General features: G+C 45.3%; 1 protein-coding gene and 1 long non-coding RNA gene across 4 annotated transcripts in view; both read left to right on the top strand.

The window, feature by feature from the left end:
- The window catches only part of LOC138831966 (uncharacterized), a 152186-nt gene extending 138451 nt beyond the window's left edge, over positions 1-13735 (top strand). The window contains exon 3 of the long non-coding RNA XR_011373472.1: positions 12081-13735. This is a non-coding gene — a long non-coding RNA (uncharacterized lncRNA). The remainder of the gene's footprint in view (positions 1-12080) is intronic.
- Positions 13736-19493: 5758 nt separating this feature from the next.
- Positions 19494-21987, top strand: part of Nedd4l (NEDD4 like E3 ubiquitin protein ligase) — a 303787-nt gene continuing 301293 nt past the window's right edge. For 2 of the 3 annotated variants that reach the window (XM_070029053.1, XM_070029050.1), the window contains exon 1: positions 19495-19620. In XM_070029053.1, the coding sequence (XP_069885154.1) occupies positions 19573-19620 (48 nt within the window). In that variant the 5' untranslated portion in view covers positions 19495-19572. Of the gene's footprint in view, positions 19621-21987 lie in introns of all 3 variants that reach the window. The other variant, XM_070029054.1, reaches the window with a different exon arrangement.

Raw genomic sequence — 21987 nt, 5'->3', positions numbered from 1 at the left:
GGATATTAATGTTCAATTTTAACTAATCATTGGAACATTATTTGGGTTAGGGTGAAAAGAAAAAGAAAAAGGAAAAAGAAGCCCAAATTATTGGCTAACCTTTTAAGGCCAATAATTCATTTCAGAACAGTTTAGTCATAAAAAGAATTCTAGCATTTTCTTCTCTTAGTAAACCACTGTTGCCATGGAAATGTTTCGGTTTCTTCTGTCCTCCAGTTGCCTTTGTAACAGGCCATAAACAAGCATCTTAAGTGAGGCCAGGGCAGTCTGTGATGGCGGTAGGGGGGTCCCTACTAGGATCTATTAAAGCAAGAAAGATAGAATAAAGAACCCTCCTGAGGCTCAGCTTGCCCTGTGTGTTGCAATGGCTGCGCGCCCTGAGTGCTTCTAAACCGCGTTCACTAAATCCATTCCTGTTTATTGTGCTGAGTCTGACTTCATCTTGATCAGTAATGAAATGGAATAGAAACACCACAGTCTACCTCAGCGATGACCGCCACCATCGTTATGAAATAAGCTTTTGCCAGGCTGTTTAGGTCTCTTCATTTCATCGAGTGAGCTTGTTAGCTTGATTCAACATTCTGTCATTGTGTTGTTAGAACCGTTCATTTCCTTCAGACTAGGGTTCCTGCCCTGTGTATGATTTTTGTATTCTCTGTACAAAGCATTCTACTTTAATCCTCTCATAGAGGAACTATGCATCACATCTCAAGAATTTGTTTAAGCACAGCAGGATATAAGAGCAATGATAAAATTCAACTGGGACCAGATGTGCTGTAATCTCAGTACTTGGGAAGCTGGAGAGGATCACATGTTGGAGGCCAGCCTGGGCTACATAGAGGGACTCTACCTCAAAAAAAAAAATCAGCTTGGTGCCTACTGTGTATAAGGAAAGACTCCATGCCTGAGCTACTGTGAGGAGCAAAGTCCCCGAGTCCACAGGTTCTTGCCTTTCTCTGGATTTATGCTCTTTGTCCATTTTGTTACTCTAAACTGGGTAATTGAGATAAAAACCACTATATGTAGTCAAGCTCTGAGGGCTGGGAAGTCACAAACTCAGAGCCAGATCTGGCACAATGACAGTATGCACAGACTAATGCCTTTTTAATTTTGGTTGGTGCTTGCTCCTTACTCATTCTGAGCATATACTTTATCACTGAGCTTCAGCGCATCCCCTCCACCTCAAATCAGCATTAAATGTACATCAGATTCTTTTCACTCTCCTGTTGTCTTCTCATGTGGGTCATTCCCATAGGATAACAAATATGGCCCCCAATTCTCCACTTACCACTATCTTAAATTTTCTTAGAAACCCCACTTCGAGCATTTGATTATTCCTCAGCCAATCACTGATTGTGCCTAGGGGTTCTGACACTCTGGTTGGCTGAACTTGGGTCTGCTGATGGTACCTGCACAAGATGGAGTCAGTCTCACCTAAATTAAGATGGATGAGAATGAGAGAGTAAAGGAGGATTTGACTTTAAAACAAATGGTTGAGGAAGGGTGAGCAAAACTTATAGCTATTGCTTAAAATAGTTTACTTGTTCATTTATTTTTGATAATATTAGGGGTTGAACTCAGGATGTTGTGCTGGTTAGGTAGATAGTCTACCACTGCAACCACACTTTAGTTATTTTTCCTTTTGCTCTTTTTCACATATGGTCTTGAATTTTTGCTAGGGCCAGTCTGGACTGTAATGCATGTAGCTGGGATGACAGATATGTGCCATCACACCCAGCTTTTGGTTGAGATGAGATTTCACCTTACTTTTTCCTCTGGCTGGCTTCAAAATATGATCCTCCCAATCTCTGCCTCCTGAGTAATTCCTGGGATTATAGGAGTGAGCTTCCTCCCTCCCTCCCCTCCCTCCCTTCCTCCCTTCCTCCCTCCCTCCCTCCCTCCCTCCCTCCCTCCCTCCTTCCTTTTGTTCCTCCCTCCCTTCCTCTCTTCCTCTCTTCCTCCCTCCCTTCCTTCCTTCTTCCTTCTTAATTTTTCCTCTTCCTCCTCCTCCTCCTCCTCTTCCTCCCTCCTCCTCCTCTTCCTACCTTCTCCTTCTCCTTCTCCTCCTCCTCCTTCTGGTTCTCATATTCCTCCTAAATCCAGAGTTCTCCCTCAGACTTTTATGTCTGTGATCATACTACTTCTCTGCCTGTAATTTATTTGGTGTGGGGGACTTTGGGAAGAGAATCAGGAAGATGATTAGTTTACTTCTTGAGAGCATACTGAATTTGGAACGTCCAGGTGTGGTATGTGTTCAGCTGGATACTCACATACCCACAGAATGGAGGTCTAGGACAGAGATATACATTTCAGAATCTTTGGTGAAGAGATAGTAAGTACAGACAGAGAAGATCACAGGAGATATGACAAGAGGTAGGAAGAGAAAATGGCTTAACGTTGAGGTTCTTGGGTCTCATTAGAGGGAGGAGAAAAGTCTATGTTAAGAACTAAGCAAGAGAAGACAGAAAGGTAAGCTGGGTGCTGATGGTTTATGCCTGTAATCCTAGCTATTTAAGAGGCTAAGATCTGAGGCTCCCAGTTCAAAGCCAGCCCAGCCAGGAAAGTCTGTGAGACTCTTCTTTCCAATTAACCACCGGAAAGTCAGAAGCAGGACTGTGGCTCAAAGTGGCCTTAAGCAAAAAAGAGCTCAGAGACAGTACCTAGGCACCGAGTTCAAGACTCATGACAAAACAAAAACAAGAATAAAAAACACCAAACAAGCAAAAAAAAAAAACCCTGAAAGGTAGCAGGGGAGCCAGGTAATTTGGAAATAATTTTCAGGAGAAGGAAGAGATCGCTGTAGTAGATGCCATCAAGAGAACAAATCAAGATGAAAAAGCATCTTCTAGACTAAGGGACCTGTGTGTCTTTGTTGAAATTAATGAAAGAAATCTCAATGAAGGGTGGGAGATGAAGGCCAGACTGAGAGGCGTGAGGACATATCCACAGCGGTGTAGACATGGAATTAGGAAGAGAACTGGGACAGGTGTAGTTAATGAGGGTTAGGTAGAAGGTCCAGAGAGGGCTCTTTCTTTGTATCATTTTGTAGGTTGGAGGAGAATTGAAATGCTAATAGAAAAGATCCAATGGGCAGGGAGGGCATCGCTGGAGCAGGTTGGGAGGCTCCTGGCCTCCTCAGGGTTATTGATGCCAACAGGAACAGGGATAAAGGAAGAAGGAGCAGGACCCAGCTTTGGTTGTGACAGCAGGAGACATGTTGCTGGTCTCTATTCTCTCCTGACACAGGAAGACATCACCAGGGCAGGGCAGGAATGTGAGAGGCCAGCTGCCAGGGCTGACTGGAATTACCTATCCGAAGGCGACAAGGCCATTTCCCTGGGCACAGTTTTAACCACACAGATGGAGGATTCCTCTAGCCAAAGGCCAAAGCTGTTTAGTATTAGGAAAAAGGGAAGGAGAAGAAGGAATGTGCGTGTGTGTGTGTGTGTGTGTGTGTGTGTGTGTGTGTGTGTGTGTGTAAAAACCCATAAAAACAGTTGGTCTTAGAAGTTTTTGTGCTGACTCAAAGAAATGAGTTTTCTTAGCCATGAAATCTTGCTTTCAATTGGGTACTTTTGGCTGGCTTGAGAAATGCTGGGATGAGTAGCAGCCTTGCTGGAAGTAATTGTCTTAGTCCTAAAGTGCTTCTGAGATTGTTAGCCCCTTCCAGTAAGCCACCCCAGGCCTCTCAGCCATCTCCATTACAGCTGCCCCAGGGAGTTCTAGAAGCACCCACCCACGCGGCAAAACAAAGCCAGGGCTCTTGGTATGAAACTGAACACCAAATGCTGTATGGTCCCAGTGCCTACAGTCCTGATGTTTGTATTCCATCTTTGCAATTCAGAATACACACCCTAAACTCCAAAAGGGGGACAGAGGTCAAAGGGTAGAAAGTGGAGAATATGTCAGAAGAAATAGAAGACACACACACACGTATATATCTTTTATACCATCATGTTGTATAATGTATATGCACAAATGTAATTGATTTTTTTGAAAAGAAAGCCAGTAGGAGGCATTAAAAAAAAGAAGCTGGTTATCATTTAACCCTCCAAATTAATTCAAAACATTACTATGGATGGGAATTTTTAAGAAACCAGGCACCCATGGCCTATCATCCTAAGTATTGAGGAGCCTGAAATTTGAGAATCATGGTTCAAAGCCATCCCAGGCAGACATATCCATGAGACTCTTATCTCCAACTAACCAACAAAAAGCCAGAACTGGAAATGTATCTCAAGTAGTAGAGCACAAGCCTAAGCCAGAGTTTAAGACCTAGTATCGGTGCGCATGTGCGCACACACACACACACACACACACACACACACACACACACACACACACACAGAGTTCTAAGAAGTATTGATAGCTGTTTACGTGTGATTTCCTACGAAGAGGTTCACAATGTCTATTATCTTACATAGTTTGAGTAGGACTTTTAACAAGTAGAATTTTGAGTGTATTTTGAGTAGGATCTGAACAAGACAGCACCTCTTCCATCATCTCATTCAAAGAGGTCCGAGTCTACAGTGGGCGTCTCTTGCCCTTGTGTGTTCAGCAACCTATTTAATTTGGGGACCTTTCACATCTTCATGCCACATGGTTCTGGTGGTGTTATCAACTACCCTGTCCTCCTGTCCCCATGCACTGAGGTAGGCCTGTGACAAAGATGGGCCTTCCTTCTTCGACAGAGTAGTTTGGGAAGGACCAATTCTTCCCACCCCTTCTCAGCTTTATTAACGTTGCAATTTTTGTTGGCAGGGAGGATGAGTGTTTTGGACTGCACTTACATTATGGAAATCAGACTCCAGAGAGGCCAAGTAGACATAAACAGAGCTGAGAGAGAGTGCCATAATATCTAGACTTCTAGAAAGGGCAAGGTTTCAATTTATTTATTTGTTTGGTTTTTGATTGATCATCAGACTTGAACTCAGGGCTTGGGTACTCTCTCTGAGCTTTTTTGTTCAAGGCTAGCACTGTATCTTTTTGAGCCACAGCTCCACTTCCAGTTTTCTGTTGGTTAATTGGCGGTAGGAGTCTCAGACTTTCCTGCTCCAGCTGGCTTCAAACCATGATCCTCAGATCTCAGCCTCCTCAGTAGCTAGGATTACAGGCATCAGCCACCCCTGCCCAGCTCAAAGTTTCTATTTAATATACCCTGGATATTACTGGATTTCAGTCTAGAGGAGGGTCATTCATTTTTATAGCTACACAGTACTCCACTGGTTGGATGATGTACCAATCGTCGATCCAGCCACTTTTCTATTGATAGACACTTGAGATTGATTTTTGGAATGCAACATGTTACTCCATCTTTTCCAGTGCAGGTAGTCTTAGAAGTGGGTTTGGGGCTTAGGCAAATACCAGAATAATTTGCCAGATGCAGACCAATTTTTTTCCCATGGGAGAAAATTGCCAATAGGCTGGTTTCTTTTCTCTCCTATTTTTAAATCCTGTCTCCTCAAGTTTTGACCTTTTTGGCAAGGTCAGGTGGCCGTCCCCCTCCACCTGTGGTACTGACTTGATAGGCTGGAACCTTCACAAGAAACATGAGTTCACAGAAACTCTGGTGAGAAAAATCTAGAACCCATGAGGAACCACCTGTGTTTGGATCCCATTTGGACACATTCACTGATAGGAAAGCATTCTTAGAAACAGAATATTGATCCTCAAAAGGGCCAAGGGGCTGGGGAGGGTGACAGTGAACACAGCAGGCTGCATTTGAGGCACTAGGGATGGAAAAACTCAGAGAAATATTGGATGTCTGTCCTCTACCATTAGCTGAAGGGTGGCTTTGATTTGTCTCAAATGTTAATTCATAAATTTTGAAGTTCCCAGGGCTATGAAAGGTCATCTAGTACATGCATGTTCTTTCTCTTCCATTATATTTATCTTTGGGGTCGTAAATGATCCCAAGACTCCTTCCTTTGCTTCACTCTGCCCTCCCCCACCCCCAACTACCAGCATGAACACACACACACACACACACACACACACACACACACACACACACACAGAGTAGAAAGATATTGTAATATTATTAGTTGTATGTTTGGAACTGTTACTTATTTCATGACTTGGCCTTGAACTTCCTGCTTATAATACAAATAATATAAATGGAGAAATTCTTTGGGAGTATACATTAAAATATTTTAGTAGAATAGTAAAAAAAAATATGCTAGTACTAGGTTTTTCTCCTTAGCTTTTTTTGCTCAAGGCTAATGGTTTACTACTTGAGCTATAGCTCTACTTCTGGCATTTTGCTGGCTAACTGGAGATAAGATTTTCTGACCTGGCTGACTTTGAGACCCAATCCTCAGCTCTCAGTCTCCTGAGCAGTTACAATTATAAATGTGAAGTGGGCATTGGTAACTTATGCCTGTAACCATAGCTACTCAGAAGGCTGAGATCTGAGGATCAAAGATCAAAGATAGCCTGGCCAGGAAAGGCCATCAGACTCATCTCCAATAAACTATCAAATAGCTGGAAGTAGAGCTGTGGCTCAAGTGGTAGAGCACTAACCTTGGAAAAAAAGCCCAGGGGCAGCACCCAGGCACCTAGTTCAAGCCCCAGCATTGGCAAAGAATAAAAGGTGAGAAGCATGAACCATCAGAGCCTGCAAGTAAAATATTTTTTAAAATGAAAAGACATACTTTTCACATTTAAATACACACTTTTCAGGTTATTACAGAAATTAGTGTTTTAAACTTGTTATACTAAAGCATTTTTGTTATCTTCAAATAGTCGTACAAAGGGGTTTCAATTCAAATTGTCAATTTATGAGTGCAATGTATCTTGACCAGTGTTACTCCTTCCTTCTTCCCCATCTTTTCCAACCCCACTCTGCCTCTCAACTTACCTCTCAAGCTCTATTTTCACGTACATCCACTGAGAATTATGTCTGTGTTTGCCCATCCTTACCTTAATGTTGAAAGCCATCATTTATTTTGCTTTGGAAAGTGGCAATGTAAAGGAAGTAAGGAAAACAAAATCATTCTTCTTCTCTATCAAACAAGTGAACTCAAATCATAAAGCAATTGTGACATCCAGAACAGTAAAAAGTGTTCACCATACTTGGCATTGACTGAATATTAGTTTCCAAAGACATAGAATCCTCATCCCAAGGCTGTATATGAATAGGGATAGGGGATTTGACGGAGGGATTAGGTGAAGATTTAAAGATCTGATCATCTGGGTGGAGACTAAATATATTACATCCTTTATTCAAGAGAGACAGGAAGATCTGACAGGGGATATAGGACAGAAAATGATGTAATTGGCCTCAGTAGAGAAGAATTTGAAGATGATGCTAGTGTGAGCAAAAGAATGCAAGGAATTCAATTCTAAAAACCATATGAAGAAAAAAGACCGACTAGTTTTTTCCTTGCAATGTCTAAAGAGCTCACAGCGCCTTAGATGCTGATTTGAGCTTCTAATCTCCAGAACTACACATAAACACTTTTCTGTTGTTTTAAGCCACTGAGTATGTGGTCATTTGTTTCAGTGGTCATGTGAAATTCTTAGAATCTCCAAATATCTAGGAAGAGAAAAAAAACCCTTGATCTTGTATTTTAAAATTCAAAGTTCAGCCTGGTGCTGGTGGCTCATGCCTGTAATCCTAGTTACTCTGGGAGCTGAGATATGAATATTGCAGTTCGAAGCCATCCTGGGCAGGAAAGTCCGAGAGATTCTCATCTCCAATTAATCACCAGAAAACTGGAAGTGATGCTGTGGCTCAACGTAGTAGAGTGCTAGCCTTGAGTGGAAAAAGCTTAGGGACAGTGCCCCAGGCCCTGAGTTCAAGACCCACAACCAACAAAAACAATTTTTTTTTAAATTGAAAATTCAGTTTTCAACTTTAAGTTTTAAATTAGTTCATGGGGGGATGAGTGAAAATATAACATTATTTCTCAAACAACAAATTTGGCTCTGCCTCTTTTTAGGCTGTATGCAGAGAAAATTAACTGCCATGTCAAGTGCTTCATTTGTAAGGAAGCCAATAGGCTTCCTAACCATCCTAACTTTCTAAATGTATTGCTAAGCTTGCAGGAAGGCAAACTACCCCCTCCCCGCCTCCTAGCAAGTCTCATCTCTTACTCAGCTTTGGCTGTGATCATGATGTGTAGCCAAACTCTTAGAACCTCAGCAGCTACAACAAACAACATTTATTCCCAGTTTGCACTGCATTTTTGTCAGCCTTAAAGCATGGCAATGGCTCTAGGGTGCAGATCAGTTTCAAGTGTTTGCTCCTGAAGGATTAAGAAGCAGTCCCCCTCTGGGAACAGGAGCTCCACAGAGGTGGCAGGAACTTGTAAAGCCTCACGATTTCTGTTTTGAATTAGCCATGCCACCACATCTGCTCTTGTGCCATTGGTAAGGGAGTTTCTTGTAAATTACATGTACTTGTAAAGTACATCTTCGCAGGCAGAAACCTATAGGGGAGCCAGGGAAGTAAATACTGGCTGAACAGTAATCGAATCTGCCATACTCCTCACCCTGAGTTAACTAACACAAAGAATGGTGCAGTAAGCAGCAAGTAAAAAGCTATACTAGCTCTCCAGTGGAAGGAAACTGATCCTTCAGCTTGAGGTTAAAGGATCAACCTAAGACTTTGGTGGTAATGAGATAAGGATACTGGGTCTAACCAGCACCATCTTGGCCATGTGGTGGATGATAAGGAATTGAGTTTAACTGGAGCCATCTTGTCTTCATGGGAGAGGCAGGGAAGTTCCAACCCCAGGTGATGGGCATACCTGAATTCCTAGAGGCAGGGGCAGGGGCTTGGACCATAGGTTACTGGACCTGTTAGTCCTGTGCTTTGAACTCAGGAGACTCTTGAATTTCTGGTGACCCTGCCCCCTGCCCCTGACCATATTTAGGCCTAGACCAGCTTTTCTCTGGTCATCATGGCATCCTACTTCAGCTCTCCATTGGAGTTGATCTGGGTTGTTGGTATTGTTTTTCTCTCTATCTTTCCTCTCCTGCTCTCATGGCTCAGTTTTCTTACAGTGATGAGTGTATTCCAGGGGCTTTAGGCCTTTGTGACAAGAGTCCACTTGCAGTCACTACCTTTCCAATTAAGAGTCCCAATTCTACCTCTCAAAATGTGGCTTCCCTCTTTTCTCACCATTGAATTGCGGTACAACAGTAAGTCTTAAGCCCTAGAGTCTAATGACCCTAGAGGCATGACCCTAGAGTGATGATAACCCTGATTCATAGCAGAAGCAAGCACAAATCTGTTTGGGATTCCTACTAACTGTAAGAATCCTTCACAACCATCCCAGGGGACCACGCAAAGGCAGGCAGGCACAGGAGAAAGATTATTAAGGTTTATTAGAGGGGCCGTATCTTCCTGGGAGAGGGAGCACATGGCGTCTGTCCCTATCCAAGTCCCAAGTAGGTCTGAGGTGGGGGAAGGGAGGGCAGAAGTGAGGCAAATACATGCCCAGGTGGGTCTGGGTGGAGAGAGGGAGAGCCTGCTATAGGGCTGGAAATCTAGGGCAGAGAGGAGCTTGGGTCTGAGTGGAGCTGAGAACCAAAGATGGGGATAATACTAACACTAACTAGAAATCAAATGACATAAAATAAAATAAATTATAAACAAAGTAACTAATAAAGTAAAATAAATAGTTATAAAATAACACAAATAAGAAACTATTAAGAATTATGAGAGACTGGGAATGTGGCTTAGTGGTAGAGTGTTTGCCTAGTACCGTGTAAACAGAAAAAGCCCAAAGTGGTGCTGTGGCCCAAGTAGTAGAGTGCTTGCCTTGAAGCTCAGGGATAATGTCCAAGCCCTGAAGTCCCAGGACTTGCAAACAAACAAATTATGAGATTATGAGATTAGTTTGCTCCTTAGCTGGCACCAAAAACAAAAGCATGGTAAGTCCAATCTGAAAAAACAATCACATAGAACTTAATTTTTTTAATTGATAGTATATTGGTGATGAACAGAGGGGTTACAGTTATATAACACAGAACTTTTACGTAAAATTGTTGACTAGAGAATCCAGCTTAAAACAGAAGAATCGACTCAATGAAGTAGTTATTTAGCAAAGTGGGAGAAATCACTTGAAATACAGCTTGGACAGACAAGGAGCAGGAATGTGATAGAGGTTATGTGACTGAAGTTAAAAGATACTAGAGAATGGAGTAGGAAGAACTAACCTGTAATTGCAGTCCCAGAAGGAGAGAAGATAGAGTATGAGGAAAGGATAGTAATTGAAAAGAGAATTTTCCAGAAATGATAGCATAGTTACATAGGAAGTATTTGAGGCAGGAAAAAGAAAGCCACAAATGGAGAAATTGTAGACAGTTTACAACACCAAGAGCCTAAGGCAGTTAAAGATAAGGCAAGAGGCTTACTAAGCTACCCATTACACAAATAGCAGTCCATTCATTAGCAGCAACAGCAGCTAGAGATCTGAGCAATAGCATCTTCAAAGTGCTGAGGGCCAGACAATTTTACCTCAGAGAAGACTGATTATCTTTCTTAGGGATTGTCCTGTCCTCTAGTACCTCCCCAAATAAATTGATGATAAAATCTCAAGACTTCAGAGTGACTAGGGGTGGGAGAAATTGGTCCATGCCACTAATCACATTAAGAAGGCTTATAATTTCACCATCTGTCATGGGTGAAAGTAGACACTTTCAAATGAACGTGTTCATCATCAATGATCCATTGTACAAAAAGGATGTCCCTCTGGAGAAAGGCAAATGATCTCAATAAGCAATAAGGAATCTTTAGGGGAAAAATTAGAAAACATTGGAAATGTTTTAAAAATTGTGTAATATGCCAGGCATTGGTAGCTCATGTCTGTCGTACTAGCTACTCAGGAGGTTGAGATCCAAGGATCATAGTTCAAAGTCAGCCTGGGCAGGAAAGTCCATGAGAATTTTACCTCCAATTAACTACCAGAAAAGCTGGAAGTGGAACTGTGGCTCAGGTGGTAGCATGCTATCCTTGAACTCAGAAGATCAGGGAGAATGTCCAGGCCCTGAGTTCAAACCCAAAGACTGGCAAACACATACACAAAACTTCTGTAATATAATGGTATTAGTATCTACTGGGGTGTGTGTGTGTGTGTGTGTGTGTGTGTGTGTGTGTGTGTGTGTGTGTGTGTGTGTGTGTGTGTGTGTGTGTGTGTGTGTGTGTGTGTGTGTGTGTGTGTGTGTGTGTGTGTGTGTGCTGGTGCTAAGGCTTGATCCCAAGGTCTTATGCTTTCACTTGTCTGTTAATCAGGGTAGATGCTCTACCTCTTGAGCCATGCCTGAAGTTTAGCATTTTGCCGGTTAATCAGAGATAGAGTTTTCTGATTTTGTTGTTGTGTTGTTGTTGGTGGTTGTAGGGCTTAAACTTGGGGCCTGGGCACTGTCCCTGAGCTCTTTTGCTCAATGTTAGTGCTCTATCACTCTGAGCCACAGTGCCACTTGTGATTTTCTGGTTAATTGGAGATAAGAATCTCATGTACTTCCCTGCCTGGGCTGGATTTGAATCACGATCCTCTGATCTCAGCCTCCTGAGTAGCTAAGATTACTGGTATGTGCTACCAGTGCCCGGCTTGTTTTTGTTTTTAACCTGGGCTGGCTTGGAACCATGGTCTTCTGGTTAATTTTTGAGAAAGAGTCAAACTTTATGCCTAGGCTGAGTTGGAAAAGACCTTGCTAACAAAGTGCTTCTCTGATAGCTGGGGATGACAGACACAAACACCAAACTAGTTGAGATGGAGTCTTAAGAACTTTCATACCTGGGTTAACCTGGACCCTTGATCTCCCTGTCTCTGCCTCCAGAGTAGATGATATGATTATAGTCTTAAAGCACCACACCAGCCAAGAAGACAAGAACATTTTTATTACTCAACAAAGACTCAAAAAATAAAATAAAATAAAATAAGCCAGAAAAAAATACATAGTAAAAATGTGGAAACATATTCAGATACTTTCTAAATCCAGATAGTTAGAATCAGGATAGTGACTCTTAAAAAGTAAATTGCTAATATAGTCAGTTAAAAGGCAAACATTTCTGACTAGAAAAAAACAGATATCATATATGTTTACCTCAAATATTTTATTACTTTTAGGGCACTCGAGTGAAGAGGAGCATGAGGGCATTTGCCACGCCACATACACTTGGTTGAAACTTTTGGAATGAAAGGTTCTGGACAGGAGTGGAGCCTGGCATAGACTCAAGCCCCAGGCATCCCCCAGGAGTTGGTGGAGAACTGGATTCCCTAAAAAAGACAATCTGGTCAGACTTAACCCGTTGTTCTCTGAGAAAGAGAAGTTCCAGTGTGACTGCTGCTCACCACAGTGACCCAGGGCCCAGTGGCAGGATGCCTGCCCTGTGCCCTGACAAGTCCCACCTGGGAGAGCGTCTGTCCTGCCTCCAGGCCAATTCAGGCCTGCCATTGTGTACAGCAACTCTTGTTTCCTCCTCTAACAAGCAGCTCAGTATCCAACCACCATGGGAACCCAGTCCCAGAGGCACAATGGAGAGGAAGCTGCCGAAGCAAGCGTTTGGAAAGGAGCAGAGATCACAGCAGGCAAAGCAGCCATGAAGATGTGTCTGCAAGGAGTCCTTAGCTGGGTTCAGCAAAGAGAGGCCAGCGCAGGTGGGCGGAGCACTTCCATAAAGCTGCCTGTGGTGGATAGATGGCTTCTGATTTGACATGGACAACAGAATAAGGGACTGCAAGTTCAATGACTAGTCTCTGGCCAGAGAAACAAGGTCAAACACTTAAGTTTCTTCACTTCCAGTGGTTCCTGGTATTTCCAGCTGAGTGGACATCTTTCTGTGGCCAGTGGGTGCCACGCCACCTTCTGCGGAGTCTGCGTGTGAGATTGTGTTGGACAAAGAGCTTCGAGGAAGCATGCCTGCAGGAAGGGGGTGTTGGTTCAAGGCTTCCCATACACTTGGCTGCACCTTTATAGCCTCTACCTTTATTCTTACTATATACTTCTTGGCTGTACATTCGTTGCCTTTATTCTCGTTTTGGCTATTTTTCTATTGATCCACGAACAGAGCATGTTGTATTTTTCCAGTTCAATAGAGATGGCTTCTCTAAGTAATAAAGACTAAGGCCAAAGATTAAATGTGGGCAATCCCCCAATCAATCAATCATCTGATGTGACGTTGCCTCCAGATACTCCTACAACTTCACAAGCGGTTTTGCAGCTCACGAATAGTAAATATAAAGACTTAAAATTTCTAGATATGTCCAACAGACAAAATCAATAAACTAAACTAAGTTAGAAAGAGTTATCCCAGTAGTTTAGAGAGTTCTAAAAAGAAGGGACCTCTGATTATAAAAGAAAAAGAAAGATTCTCCCAACAGTTATGATTAAGTTTAGTCCAACTTACATTATAGGGAATAGATGGTGTTTTCACACAAAATATAAAGTTAGTGACATATTTCCTGAACCAACCAAGAACCATTTCCTTATACAGGAGCTTATAAAGATGAAATTAGTTGGATAAAATTAAAAAGAGTATAATGTAAGTACAGCCCTGTCTTAGGTTTGTTAATTATTAAACATAAAAAAGGCTGAATAGATGACGTATTCTATTAAACAATATGCTAGACTTGTTTCGCACCACTTAGCTTAAACAGTTGGTGGGATAGTCATTAATTTTCATGTAATTCATCAATGCTTTCCCTTTAAAAAATTGATTACGTGCTTAAATAAACAAAGAATCTATGTCACAATCACACACTGTATAAAAATGTTAATTCTCCTCAATAAAGATACACTCAGATGCAACTCTTTTGAGTCTGTGTCTGTTTGTCACTTCGCCGACTCCTTTGCCCACCTATCCCGAGATCCCTGTCCCGTCGGTCCCAGTGCTCCAGCCGAGCTGGTCCGTCGCAGGCATTCAGAGTGTTTCTTTTTCTTTGCTGCATTTTTTAATAAGTTTTTTAAAGTAAGTTTTTTATTGTGAAAATACTGTACAGAGGGGTTACAGTTATATGAGCAAGGTAAAGACTACATTTCCTATCAAGCATTGTTGCCTTTGTTTTTCCCCTACCATCCCTTCCCTTCCACTTCCACAACTACATCCCCATCCATATATCCCCCCATCCCCAGCCCCACCCCCCACCCCACCTAAATTGTAAAGTTGGTTTTTCAACATAGCATCTTGTACATCTCATTGTTGCAATAGGTCAACCTGTATTCCTATTTAAGCATTTTGTTTTTTTCCTTCCTCTCCCCAAATTAGACCGACATCAAATACAGTGAAAACAGGGGTTATACAGTGGGGGAGGAACGTACAAAGCAACAAAAAAAAATCACATTACATTATGAATACGTTAGAAACAATAGCAAGAAAGAAAAAACCACTTGTGTCCCTATCTTGGGATTCAGAGTGTGTTTCTTTAAAAGAAAAAAAAAAAACTTACCTATATTGTTAAGCAAAACTAGCTGTTTACAAGCCATTTGTCACCTACCTGTATATTTGGTCAAAAATCGAGATCATAACTTCCTTACCATGATTAAATTGGTGAGATTTCTTGGATGTTAAGAAATGTTGCTAAGCCTGGCACAGGTGATTCAGGTCTGTAATCCTAGTTATTCAGGAGGCTGAGATCTGAGGATCACATTTCAAAGCAGCCTGGGCAGGAAAATTCCAAAGCAGCCTGGGCAGGAAAGTCTGTGAAACTCTTATCTCCAATTAACTGCTCCCAAAGCGGGAAGTGGTGCTGTGGCTCAAGTGGTAGAGCACTAGCCTTTAGCTGAAGAGCTGAGGGACAGTACCCAGGCCCAAAGTTCAAGTCCCATGACCAACAACAAAAATAAATAGAAAAGAAATGTTGCTAAGTTCCATGTTTTTTTTTTTTTTTACAAGTGTGCAGGCATCTTCAAGTCTCATTGAGCACTTGTTTAATTATTAATTCATTAATTCACTTTAATAAGTGTTTGAGTCAAGGCCTTGCGCTTGCTAGTCAGGTACTCTGCCCCTTGAGCCATGTCCCCAGCTCCTTTTTGCTTTGGTTATTTTTCATATAAGGTCTCTATTTTTCTCCCCAGGTCAACCTGAACCTTGATCCTCCGACTTACAGTTTTTGATTAGCTGGGTTTGAAGCAGGTTAGCTATAGGGAAAGAATTTTGAAACCAACCCACTCACCTAGTCCCTCTCCAGGAGACATCCATGAGGTCTGTCTCCTCCCTAGAACATCCCACAGCCACTCCTGGTTGTGGGTGATGAGTGGTCAGTTTGAAGTTAGGACCTCTCCTAGGGGAAGATGTAATCAAACTGAGTAGAATCCGTTGTGTCACTAGCCTGATCTTTGTGTAGCAAACTCCAACATAGATGTATCTCATACATATACTTAAAACTATGGGATGGTAGCCCTGTACAGGCACAGATCCCCTATAAAACTCTGCCCAAGTCTGGGTCCTCTATTTCTTTCTTTCTTTCTTCTGGTTATGAGGCCTGAACCCTGGGCCTGGGCGCTGTCCCTCAGCTCTTCAGCTCAAGGCTAGCACTCTACCACTTGAGCCACAGTGCCACTTCCAGCTTTTTCTGCTTATGTGGTGCTGAGGAATTGAACCCAGGGCCTCATGCATTTGAGGCAAGCACTCTACCACTGAGCCACCTTTCCAGCCTGAGGGTTCCTATTTCCCTAAGATCAGCCCACTATCATTACCATGAACTCCTCCCACTTGCTCCAAATCCTAGAAAGTGGAAATTTCCTTAAGTATTCATTTGCTCTTGTCTTACCTAACTCATGCCACTGTTTCCAGTAACAAAATACTTTCTCCCTCTCCTTCACTCCTTGCTTTGCCACTTTCATTCAAGTCTTTGCTGGAGACACCAAGAATCTGCGATCTTCACCTCTAAACTGCTCACAGGCGACATGATCACAGGTACTTACAGCTCACTACACCTTTATTGATTGAGCTGGACTTCTTGTTTTTCTTAGGGTTGGCCTTGAACAGTGATCTTTCCTCCCTATCTCTGCCTCCTGAGTAGCTGGAATTACACATATGATCCACCAATTCCTGCTCAGCCTTTTTTAAAAAAACAAACAAAAAACAAGAACAAGACACCATCCAAAACTGAAGAAAAATATCTCGTGAGAAATGGTATGAAAATGTTTTGACTGTGACCTACATATGATTAAGATGCACATAATTTTGCTATGACAACTCAATACTTTGTGAAGAGGTTAAGCATTTAAATGATTCTTATATGTGAGTTTGAAGTGTGGTTCAAATGGAGCTCCAGCCTAGCTAGTGCAAAACCTTGAGTTCAAACCCTAGTATCCCTTGAACAATAACAAAACCCAAAGAAACCATACATAAAATGGTCTTTATTTGTGATTACCCCTGTACTTTAAAATTTACATTAAGTATATTTGTTCATATCTTACCTGATTCCACAAGGCATTTGAATGCATTTGTAATGTGAAATATCCTCTAAACTGAAAATAAAAAAGGAATAATCTAGATCCTAGATTACATACAAAGGAATATAATGTTAGACCATGTTGTAAGGGAACTCAGTCACGAAAAACAGAGAAGCCACCACTTTAGAGGCCAAATTGGGAGTCTTTATTGGAGAGCTGGTGGACTGCTGATGATCTCTTATCTCAAAGACCAGCAGCCCTGAACGCAGCTAGCACAAAGCTGATATAGGCCAAGACCATATAAGGTGTGTGGAATTAAATCTAAAAAGTGTTATGCATAAGCAAAACAAACCAGAGGAGGACACTTAAACCCAACAGCAGTTGAATAAAAGCAAACCATCTAGAGAAATAATCAGAGGGCATTATCTAGGGGAAGCATAGACTCAGTCTCCTTACTTCAACCAGATGCCCCTCATCTTTGCTATGCCTTAGAATCAATCACCTAGCTGTTGAGAATACGGAAGCTCAGACTCCCATTTATGGCTGTCACAGGCAACCTTAAAGGCATCTTGCAGACACATGGGGATTTTTCAAACTGCCTGATACCCACTTGGCCTCAGGTACCAGTTACATCAGAATGCTGCCTCCCACAGGAAGCGGTAAAGATCCCCAGGTGTTTCCATGCGCTGCCCTCTGGGAACTACTGCTGGTCTTGGCCACGTGTCTCTTCCTTACAAGTGAATTAGCACCACCTGGAATATTACTAAAATTACTGGTGCCTGTCCACCTCCCTAGACTTTTAGTTTCCAATAGTAGGGGCAAGTGCTCAGTCTATTTCGAAACTCCCGAAATGAGTGCAATGTGCATTCTATCCAATGGACAGAACACTTGCATTGTGGGGGATGTTGGCACATAGTTATAAAGAGGACTGAATTCTTTTTAGTGGGTTCTTTTATGGTATAGGGCCATAGAATTGGCCCTGAGTTTCCCGGAAGCCAAAGTAAATTGAAAAAAAACACAATGAGTTCAAACTTATTTATTTTTATTTTTGGTCATCCACAATGCAAAAGCATATCAGTTCCTTGAAAGAAATCAAGCTTTTCTTCATGGGTCTGAAATAAATGTCTTGGATTCTTCAGGATCGGAATGACGTCACGCTTTTGTGAACACTCCACAATAAATGACATATGGCAAGCCTCCTACAATCCTTTCCAATAAGCATCCCTTAGGGAAAGACACTGACCGCAGACTGAAGGTGGGAGGCAGGGACTACGGGGTGGGGTAGGATGATGGAAGAGGAAACATGATCCCCCCACCTCCAGTTCTCACACTTACAGCCTCATCCAAAGAGAAAGACCTGATCCCATCCACCACCATGATTAATAGTGCAATTCAAAAGTGTACTTTTCCCTCGGAAAATTTAAATAGATATGAATTTCGCCCGTAGAAACGGCATAAAAGTTGGGAGAAGCCCAGACTCCCATGACGAACGGGCGGAAGGGCATCTTAGAATGGGGATACCTTTTACCAAAAGAAGAATCTAGAGTTGCAAGGCTGAAAACTTCCGGCGTGCTCAAAATGAGGGTTGTCTTTGAAATGCTCGGCGCTTAACGATGACTTTTTTTCCCCCTCAGCTGGGATTTTAATCAAGAATGGCTTAAAGGGGGCCAGCAAGGGACACCGGTTTTAAGCCCCAGTCTTGTTACCGGGAGGCAGAGGCGCACTTAAGGTTGGATGGGCGCGCCCCGTTTCCTTTTGGGGGTGCAAGGGAGCAGCAGATCCGTGGCGAGGTGTCTGGGGACTGCCAAAGTCACCGCTGGCTCACGTTTATTCTCAGCTTTCAATGAAAATCCTAAAGGCACTAGGGACGTTTGTTTCTTTTTTTTTTCAGAGGCAAACAGCCAAGTTCGCCCAGTGTTCCTTTGGAACTTAACGTTTAAATGTAAAGAACAGCTTTCCTGGACAAAAATAAAAGTCGAGTGACGAATTTCTCTCGTGTGTTTGAAAGTAGTTTCTTGCATTCTTCTAAATCCAAAGGCTTCTACGAGACGCTAGCTGGGCAGCGGGAGGCACCCCGGCGGGCCATCCAGACGTCCAAGTCGTGTGCACAAGCAAGGGAAACCTGAGCGAGACCTCTCGCGTTGAGTCGGCCCGGTGTGTGCTCGGGGGTCGTCGCGGGGCTGGGTGCGTTCTCGGCGGGCGCGGGGTTGGGTTTGTTCCCGGGTAAGGCTGGCTCGGGCAATGGCGACGGGCGGCCACACCGGGGCAGCCTCCGTTCGGCTGGCGGCCGGGCCGGGCGCATCGCCCCGCGGAGCTGACGCGGGAGCCAAGTCCGGCCGGCTGGCGTGGCCCAGAATTTTTTTTTTAAAAGGGTCTAGAGACATCCATCGTTCTCTCCGCCTTTAACCTCAGCGATCGGGGTTTAACCTCCCCCCCTCCCAAAAAAAAAATCCAAAGAGAGATCGGTGGACATGGACGTGGCAATTTTGTTATTGAGCAGATGTCCTCGTGTCCCCCCCCCAACCCCCCCCCCCACCGTAAGGTCCAGTCCGCACCTTCCGCAGAGCAGCGGGGAGCGGGCCCGGGGCGGACCCGGAGCTCCGCGCGCCGGGCTCCGCGCGCCGAGGCCCGGGTGGGCGTGGGCCGAGCTCGCCGCCCCCGCGGCCCGCCCCCCAGCCCGGCCTGTGATTGGCTTGGGGGGCCCGAGCGCCCGCCCTGGCAAGCGGGAAGGGTCTGCTCCCGGCGCCCGGTGGGAGGAGGCAGCGGCGGAGAGGCGGGGAGAGCGGGGGCCGGGACGGACGGCGAGGGGGGCGGGCGAGCCGGGTCTCGGGGTTCGCAGAGCCCGATCGGAGAGGGGCGGAGAGCTGCTGGCGGGCGGGGAGGACCAGAGGGCGGGCGGGAGGAAGCAGGGGAGTGCGGGGAGGGGAAGCCCGGAGGGCTCCGCGTCGCCACCGCCGCCGCCGCGCGCTGGGATAGGCGCCGGGACTGTCGCCGCCGCTCGGCGCGCTCTCCGGAGCCGCCAGCCCGCACGTCCCGCAGCCTTCCGGGAGGAGGCGTGCGCCCGGCCACCCTCACCTGCCGGCCCCGGCCGCCTCCCGGGCGGGCTGCGCGCAGGGCCGGGTGCGGGACCGGCCGGCCGCGGAGCAGAGCGGAGAGCGGCGACCCCGCGCCGCAGCCCAGTTACCCCGGAGCGCCTCGGATCCCGTGCAGGGCGCCGGCTCCATGGCGACCGGACTCGGGGAACCAGTCTACGGACTTTCGGAAGAGGAGGTGAGCGGCGCCCCCTTCCCGCCAGGGGTTCTCCGAGGAGTTCCTGCTCCGGGCCGGCCTGGAGGGGGACGGGGCCATCGCCGAAGCGCCCACCCTTCCCGCGCCGGCCGGAGAGCGGGGTCCTGGGGGGTGACTCGGGCCCCCCCCAGCCGCGCGCATTGTTTGTAAATAATCGACGCGACGCCTTCGGAGCTGGGCTTCGCGCCGCAGCTCCCCGCTTCGGGGGCGGCGGAGGGCGCGTGCGCCTCTGTGCCCCGCGGGTCCCTTTCTTCTGGCCGCGTCTCCGGGGTGTTGGGCAACTTTGCTCTGTGGCCCCTGCAGCCCGGAGTACATGACGTGGGTCACGTCTGGGTGAGGCGGGGGCTGCGGGGGAGGGCGCGATCGTCTCCCCTCCTCCCCCCTGGAAGTTTGTTGGGACCGATCGTGACCGCGGGCTCTCCGACTCGACGGGGCGCCGGTCCAGTTGGGAGAAGCGGGGGGGTGGGGGGTGGGGTGGGATGGGGGGAGAAGACGCCAGGAGTTGCAGAGTCTGCAGCCGGGATTGTGCATTTCGGAGCGTGTGTGTGTGTGTGTGTGTGTGTGTGTGTGTGTGTGTGTCTGGGTCGCCAAGGAAGGTAGCAGGTGCTGTTGCTGGAAACTTGCAGCCCTGCCATGTTTTTCCTCCCCAGGATTCTGTGCCCCGCACCTCTGGGGTGGGTGGAGGGAGCCGAGCTCCATTGATCTCTTTTATTAATAAAGCGAATGAAGTAGGCCACGCCCCCAGACGGTCGGTTTGGCAGGAAGGGGGCTTTGTTTTCGCCCGGACTCTTTCTTGCGTTTCCTAGTCCCTCGTTTATTTATTTATTCCCCCCCCCCCCCCCCCAACGATCCTGCTCACTCTCCGACCGACCAGCCTCTCTGGACCAGCCACGCTCGGTTCTTATTGGTGTGTTGTTCTGCTAAAAAAAAAAAAAAGGTGGGGGGAGGTGGGTGGGTGGGTGGGCCCGCGGCGGGCGCGGCGAGACGGGCAGGCTGCCGAGAGCAGGTAGGAGTGGTTTGCCATCTGGCGGGGTGCGCGCCCAGCTCTGGCTCCCCTTTGGAGAGGTGAATTTACAACCCCTGAAGCATTACTCAGCAGGGAGGTATTTCCTATCCTGGTTGTGCATTTCATGAAAAGTTGATGCCTGGAAATGCAGGCTTTCTCGATTTCTCTTTATCCTCCTTTCTTTCTTCGGAGGTTCCCTCTTTCTCTGGTTGATGGGGGTGGGGTTTAAAGAGAGGGTATTATCTGAGCCTGGCTCACGTTATGGCTTCCTTTTCTGATGCTTTCCTACTGTGGCGTGTGTGTGTACGTGTGTACTTTATCTAAATGTGTAATGAAATAAGTATCTTGGCAGGGGGAGGGCATGTTGGGGTTGACTTTATTTTGTTTCCTCTTGAAGGTGCTAGGCAAGGTTTGCTCTGGTGTTTGTTTTATCAAAGAACGACCACAGTGCAAACGTAATGTGTGATTTGTCTTTTTGATTTCTTTTCCCATGCCTTGCTTGTGTAAAAGAATGTCCCTTTTTGTGTGTGTGTGTAGTCACCTGAAGATGGGTGAAAAGTAGCTTTGTCTCGTTTACCCAGGAGACATCCTGGCTTCTGGGCTTTATCTGGAGCTTTCTCTTACATCCTCCACTTCTCCATTTAATTAGTGGCAGCCGAGGGGAGGCCCGGATCCCTTGGAGGTGCTGAGATACGGACAGACATATTCCTAAACAAAGGGCTGCTTGAGCCGAGGTTATCTTGGGGGATGAAGATAGCTATTATCTCTTCTTAGGTTCTTTAAAAAGATTTTTAATAATATGATTATTTGTAAAAGCTCCCTGAAAAAAATGTTTTAAGAATGTTTTGGGAAATGCAGTTGCTGAAGGAATTCCCATCTTTGGCCCTCGTTGTTGATCTAATGATGCTTTGTTTATGTGGGTAGCTGGTGTCACAATTCACCTAGAGTGCATCTTGCCACTTGTGTCTGGGTGAGTCACTTACTGTTCTAAGCCGGAGTGGAGTGTGAATGTGGAGGAAGGAAGGGTGTAAACAGTGTGGGGGGACTTCTGTGAGGGGGTTCACTCTGGATTACCCAAGAGTATTAGAGACTGTAGAGGGACGAGCAAAAAGGTGCTGAAGACATCTTTGATTATTCATTGCCACCATGCTGGGACGGCTCTGCTCCACACACGGTATACAGTACACAGACAGCCCTTATCTGTCTTCCTTTCTCAGCTACCAGTGAGGAAAACCACGCAAGGGGTGTTTGGATAACTTCACATTTTTGTGGTATTTGTTTTTTCTGGGAGGTTTCTCATTGTTAGATTGCCATGTGGAGAATCAGGGAATGCCTTTGTAGCA

The sequence above is a fragment of the Dipodomys merriami genome, unplaced genomic scaffold, assembly GCF_024711535.1.
Source record: "Dipodomys merriami isolate MVZ:Mamm:240054 unplaced genomic scaffold, mDipMer1.0.p SCAF_2, whole genome shotgun sequence".
NCBI classification, from domain to species: domain Eukaryota; kingdom Metazoa; phylum Chordata; class Mammalia; order Rodentia; family Heteromyidae; genus Dipodomys; species Dipodomys merriami.
The sequence above is the reverse complement of the archived record's forward strand: the minus strand, read 5'-3'. Positions and strand labels throughout refer to the sequence as shown.